General features: G+C 36.3%; 1 protein-coding gene across 1 annotated transcript in view; it reads left to right on the top strand.

Annotated features, from left to right (window-relative positions):
- Nucleotides 1–384: 384 nt before the first annotated feature.
- LOC102599066 (cationic amino acid transporter 4, vacuolar-like) overlaps nt 385–6,998 on the top strand; it is a 31,840-nt gene continuing 25,226 nt past the window's right edge. The window contains exons 1-3 of the mRNA XM_006350391.2: nt 385–650; nt 4,858–5,059; nt 5,268–5,352. Coding sequence (XP_006350453.1) covers nt 503–650; nt 4,858–5,059; nt 5,268–5,352 — 435 coding nt within the window. The 5' untranslated portion in view covers nt 385–502. The remainder of the gene's footprint in view (nt 651–4,857; nt 5,060–5,267; nt 5,353–6,998) is intronic.

A 6,998-nucleotide genomic window follows, 5' to 3' on the forward strand; every position in this document is an offset into this window, starting at 1 on the left:
TGGGAGAGTGGCGAGCGAGATCTGGGAGAGGGGACAGAGGGGAACGAAAATATATGTATATATATAATTTTTTCTCGCTTTATACAAACACAAACACATTTTATACATTTGCGTTTGTATAAAAAGCGAGAGAGCTGAGGGAGAGAATGAGAGTGGCGAGCGAGATTCACCAGGAGAGAGGCGAAATAGCAACAGTTTGCTATGGGGTACAATTAAATCAAACTATATTTATAACATTTAATTTGAATTAATAGTTTGCTATTATATATAATTTTCCCTAAAAAGTATACCAAAAAAAAAAAAACTATAATTAATCATAAGAATAAATTAAAAATTAAGTCTAAAATTATTCATTAATTTTATAATTTGGACAAGTATAGAGGAGATGAAGGGTGGGCCTATAAGAGTGGAGCTGTGAGACGGCAAATCTCTAAATTTGTCAACGCATTTTTCCAATTTTCCCAAATTAACAGCAGCATAAACACAGTTCCTTGAGGATGAGATGATGAACAATGGCGGACATAATAGTTCAGCTGCATTTCGATGTTTGGTCAGGAGAAAGCGAGTTGATGCTGCAACCCCGACAAAGCAAACACTTGCAACTCAGCAATTGGCCAGAAAACTCTCCCTTTTTGACCTTGTAGCAATTGGTAATTCTGCTTACTCTTTATTGGCTAAGCTTTTATTCTTCATGCACCGAAACTTTCTTCATTCAGGCCTTTTTTGCCATCTGAGTAAACTAAACATCATAGCACCCTGTGTATGACTGTTTCTATAACTTTTTTTAGTTTATATAAATTGACAAAAAAAAAACAAACACAATAAAATAATATCATTTGAAGAGCTTTTTGTTACAATCCTTGCGCCTGAGTTAAATTGGGCAGCCGATTGTGGGAAAATCCCTCAACTTTTGAGGACCAAAATAGAAGAAATAGAAATGTTGGGATTGAGATTGGGATGGACAAGGATATTCCATGGGTAAGCTAATCCCACCATTTTAATACATTCCATGAGATTGTTATCCTTATCCCACTAACCAAACGCGGGTAAAATAATCCTGCATTTATGCCACGGGATTGCTTTCTCATTCCACATACCAAACAAGAGAATTAATTGAATAGAGTGAATAACTGTGCAACTAAAATTAGCAACTGTTTAAAGCATTACTACTTCCCAGCTGCTTCCTTTTTCCAAATTTTGGTCATGATGTTTACCAAGAAAAATAAGTGAGAACTAGCATGAGGTAAAGGGATTAAAAAGCCCAAAAATTTCAGCTAAAACATGAAGGTAAAAGCTACTGCAGAAAATGTAGATGAAGCCACACTTTAGCAATAAAATTAAAAAAACCTTTACCAATTACTCTTCTCTTTTCCGGCGAGTGAACCCGTGGAGAAACTGTGTTTTTCCTCAATCATTTTGGTGATTGACCAAAACTTAATTTACGTTCATAAATATGGAAAAAAAAGTTTATTTTATGGTTCGAATGGGTGGAATGCTGATAAGAAGAATGTTGAGGAGCAGGAAAGGCTGAAAGCTTTGGTGTGAATTTGCAGCTTACTTCATGAAGCATTGAAACAAGGCATAGCATCTTTAATAGGTGGAAGACAAGGGACCAATTTTCACATTTTTTGCTCTCATAATTTTTTTCTTCAGTAAATTACTTCATAATATGTTTCAGATGTACGTATGACACCATTGCATCATTTACAACCCAACTTGGGAAAATAGAATCCCAAGAGATCCTATATACATTGGAAATAGAGAATTTAGCTGGATTATGAGCTAACACATTCCATGTTCGAGGAATATATACAATTTTTGATTTCTTCAAAAGAATTCATCCATTGCCATATATCCTCACAAACGCTATCTATTTCCCAAGGTACTATCATCTTCTCTTGTAACATTTCTTGCAAATTCTTTGCATCTGATAGTATTGAACCTTTGACCAATCATTTTGTCGCGCTCTTTCCAAAGCCTCTCGAATTGCTAGTGCTTTAGCATTATGACTTTCCCTACAAGTTGAATAGGGGTGCCAAAGGCATGAAACAAATAACCACACATATCTATAGTTACCATATCAATGCTTGACTTTTCCTTTTCCCTTTGTAAACCTGCATCAGTGAAAACAACAATCACATCCTTTGCCATAGTAATTGTTGCATCTTAAATCCTATTAGGTATACAAGTCAAACCTGCCGAAGGTTGCAAAGCATCGTCATATTCATGTAAATCAAATAAAGCCTTTATTAACTATGTCAATAGGTTCATAATGATCACCGTTAAAACATAATGAATTTCTCGCTTTCCATATTTTCCATAAAAGAGAAGTGCTCAATGTTAGTAGCTCAATGGAATTTGGATACTAGCATGCATTTCAAAAAAATCATTTCACCACAAAGCAAATCTCCCAATATTTTCTAAATCAGGCCAGCTGATAGGAGAAAACTTCCTCCCTAACTGAGGTTTCAGACAACTAAAAAACATATGGTCAATTGTTTCTGTTGCTAATTACAGACCTTGCAAACATCACAACTAGTGTTTAATCTCTTAGAAATATTTGCATTAACCGGTAAGACATTAAGAATGCATTTTCTAAGGAAATGTTTATACTTGTTTTTGAGTTTCAGTGACCACAAAAAGTTCCAGAAAGATTTTGGAGAAGACTGACAACTGGCTTGAGGCCTTTCAGTTTGAGTGTCAGTACTATTAGCTATATCTTGTGCTAGATGAAAACCAAAATTTACCACGTACTTACGTTACCAGTTTTTTTTTTTTTAAACCTTACCTCGTACTTACCCATTTGATTGCTAGAGCTACAGTTTTGATTGTTATTTTGTCACTTTCCAAAATACCCCCCTAGACGTGATAGGCATCCAACACACCCCACTGTGGCTAGGCGAACCCAATTTTCATACCTTAACCATGAATTTGTAGCATTTAATAAATTAAATAAGTACCCAAACAATATGATATTAATCACGAACAATTAGTATCTCTAAAATATAAATTTAAAGCTCTCGCCCAAATTCCACACTAGACCATGGAGCATCTAAGAGAATTATAGAAGACCCAGGTGTGAAACCCCAAAAGAAAATACGTCAACAAAATAATGATATAGACTCTTTTGGTAGCATCCACGAAAAATGCGACAGCTCACCTCAATAAATAGATCAACTCCAGCGAACTCATCAGCTATTAGCTTCGTCATCGCCAATAGTATCTGTGGGACATGCAGGTAAGAAGTGAGTTATACGTGAATATAACCTAGGTAGATCCCTTGACCTGACCCTTTGATTACTCCTAGAACAAGTGTTAGAAAATACAAACACACAACGAGCGCAAAAATAATATGCACATGAATTATATCATAATGTAATACTCAATAAGTCCAAAGAAATGTTGAACAGGTACATTACATACCCCCAACACAATCTACACTTGAGACTTGTCATAAATGACAGTGAAGGAAATTAACACAACACCCTGACAGTCCACGCCAACATATATAATGCCTCAAAAGTATACTATGACAACATGTATGGGCCCCTAACGTATTACGCCAGCATGTGTATGCCCCTAACATATTATGGCAGCATGTGTATTGCACCTAACATATTACGGCAACAAACGAACGATATCAACGCACCAACGCAACACGAGGCCGCACCACACCACACCACACTGCAATTTACTTATTAAATACTTAATAGTATTTTTCACAAAATAATACGTCTGTGGCTGGTCAAAGACCATCAATTCTATCAAGCACAGGCTTGTCCCAACACATGGACCAGGCAGACAAACCACATTTTAAAAATAGATTTTGAAAAGTCTGCAAGCTGTCTTTCACATTTTGTGGTATTTGAAGTCTGCTCCAGGGAAAGGTCTACTTTTCCAGATATGATCACCTCCAAAAGCCTTTGCAGACATGGATAAGGGTGGATCTCTAGATGACAGAAGATCTATATCTGGTTATTGTACGCTCGTCAGAGGAAAACTGGTCACTTGGAGAAGCAAGAAGTAAAGTGTAGTTGCTAGATCAAGCGCAGAGGCAAAATATAGAGTTATGACCCAAGGTGTTTGTGAACTTGTGGTTACAAAAGCTACTAGAGGAATCAAGGTTATTTGAAATAGGGAACTTTTCCTTGTATTGTGACAATATGGCTGCAATCAGTATGACTCATAATCCAGTCCATCATGACCAAGCAAAACACGTTGAAATTGATTGACACTTCATCAAACAAAAGTTACAAGTGATGTCTTGAGTTTGTTTCATGTGCCATCAGAAAAGCAACTAGATGATAAGTTTACCAAAGGCCTTTTAACAAACAGACTTTCAATACACTAGTTTGCAAGTCGACATGTGTAACATCTTTGCACCAACTTGAGGGGAGTGTGGATTGATTGATTTCCTAGCTTAACTATAGGAGTACTGGTTGTAATTGATTATGTAATATTTTCTTTTCTTCTTTAGTCACAGTACTTATTGTATAAGTATCCATTCTCATGCGATGTAAATTTATCAAGAAATACAAATAAACTTTCTCTTCTTCTGGATCTTCAGTTTCACTTTGTGGATCTTCTTCTGTCTGACACCCTGAACTTTAGCTGAAATAATCGAGTGGTCAAGTAAATTTCAAGTGTGTTTCTGACAACGTAAATGCTAATTGCTAGTTTTTCATTATTCAGGGGATAGAGGACTGCATTAACTTTTGCTTTGAAAGTAAAATTAGACTGCCAATACTTAGTTCTTATACCTTCCCTTATTTTTTCCTTGATATACTGTCATTTGGACAGTGAGCGTTGATTTTTAAACATCACTGATCTTTGATTTGTTAACCTTACTTCTGTCAGGTGTTGGAGCAACCATAGGTGCTGGAGTCTATATTCTTGTTGGAACAGTTGCCAGAGAGCACACTGGACCGTCTCTCACTGTTTCCTTCTTTATTGGTGGATTAGCGGCTGCTCTTTCTGCATTTTGTTACGCAGAGCTTGCGTGTCGCTGCCCATCTGCTGGAAGTGCATATCATTACTCGTATGTCTGCATTGGAGAAGGGTAAAGAGGAAATTCCTTATCATGTCAAATCTATGCATATTGTTACTCAATATCTTAATTGGTGGAAATGTTTTAAAATGAAAATCATTGCAAAGGCAAATTATTTGGAGTCTGTTGTATAGTCGATCCTGAAAATCAATTTTTATGGTTTCTCTCCATAATAGGATATTTTCAGTCTGTAACCACTAGAAAATGTTACTCTACTCAGGGTCGCATGGCTAATTGGTTGGGCTTTGATACTCGAATACACTCTTGGTGGTGCAGCTGTCGCTCGTGGCGTAGCGCCCAATTTGGTGGGGTAGAATGTCTTTATTAGTTTTTTTTTGTATAAACTGGGTCTTTCTGCTTTCACTCTTATGATTAGAAATTACTTTTCTCTTCTCTTATTTATTTGATTAGTTAGTTATTTATCTGAACCGTTTTTATTATTCTTTAAGGGAAACATTTGGTTGGTGAACAAGTTATACTGGGATTATAATGCGATGATTAAATAATGACAGGATTATTTAGTGGATGCACTTTTATTGGTATATGTTTGGTTCATTGGATTAAAAATGGGATATTATTGGATATAGTGTTAAACATGTGTTTAGTAAAAAATATAGTTCATTGGACTAAAAATAGGATAGAGGTTGCACAAGTCGCCTTCAAACAAAAGTAATTTTCCAATTTCACGATAATTTGAGACATAAATTAATATCCTTAGACGTAGAGATATCTCGATAGCATCGACAGTTAAGTAGTGTGCGATCATCTCATCTAAAAGTTTAAACAGTTAGAGAAAACATGTACTTAATATAGGGTTGATTCTTCTTTCATGGGTCGAACACGTGAGAATTCTTTCTAATAATGGTTGGCGGTGAAACTCGAATCTTGGACCTCTGTCTGCTCTACTACTATGTTGAGTTGTGTGATCATCTCTTCTAAACGTTTAAGCTGTTAGAAAAAGAGCACTTTTCCTAAGTTGATTATATCTTAACCCCCCCCTCCCTCCAATACACACGTGTGCCGGCCGGATTTTTTCAGTGGGTCAAGCACGGGAGAATTTTATTTTGATAATGGATGGTGATGAAGATTCAAACTAGAACCACAGCCTGCATGTGTTCAAACATTTCTCCTCTCTTTATCATATAGGGTGAAATCCCAGAGTCTATCAAACTATACTTAGCTGTAAAAGGATGGGAACTTTAGCTTCTCAAGTGAAAGAAGCTGAGACATGGTCTTGGACAATGAAGAAGAAGTTACTTCTTCAATTTCTTTCACACATGTGACATCAATTATGTATATGCAAACCTCTTCTCTGCCGGTTATACTAGGTTAAAATTGCTTCACGTGTAGCATCCAACTAAAGATTGTACCTTAATAAGAGCACTTTTTTTTATAACATCTGCCAACGCCATACAATACCCAAAAACTGATATATTTGAGAATGTTCCACTGCTATGCAATTTCAAATTTTCAAAATGACAATCAGATTTATCAGGCTGAACCTGTAAGCTATCCAATAGTTGAAGAAGCTTAGCCATATTATTCATTTCTCAATCAATTATGATTCCTTCTAAATTTCACTTCCATGCCTTGATTATTTCTGCATTACTCACCGTGGCCTGCTATTTTCTGCAAAGCTGAGTAAATCTGTCTCTCAGAAGAGTATCTCCCAGCCAATCATCATACCAGAAAATTATTCTTTTGCTACCCCCTAGCTTTAACTGGATCAGTTCCTTGTGCTCCTCCAATAATCTCTCTTATATTCTTCCACAAACCACAGCTACGAGGGAACTAAGCAGGATTAGTAGACCAGAAATTGCTGGTACCATTTGTAATCTGTACAATTTTCTTCCAGTAAGGAGTTTCCTCTTGAGTATTACTCCACAATCACTTGAAAAAAGGCCTTTGTTGAACAATTATAATTTTCAATACTCAATCCGACCCCACCCCC

Source organism: Solanum tuberosum, unplaced genomic scaffold, assembly GCF_000226075.1.
Source record: "Solanum tuberosum cultivar DM 1-3 516 R44 unplaced genomic scaffold, SolTub_3.0 scf00122, whole genome shotgun sequence".
NCBI lineage: Eukaryota > Viridiplantae > Streptophyta > Magnoliopsida > Solanales > Solanaceae > Solanum > Solanum tuberosum.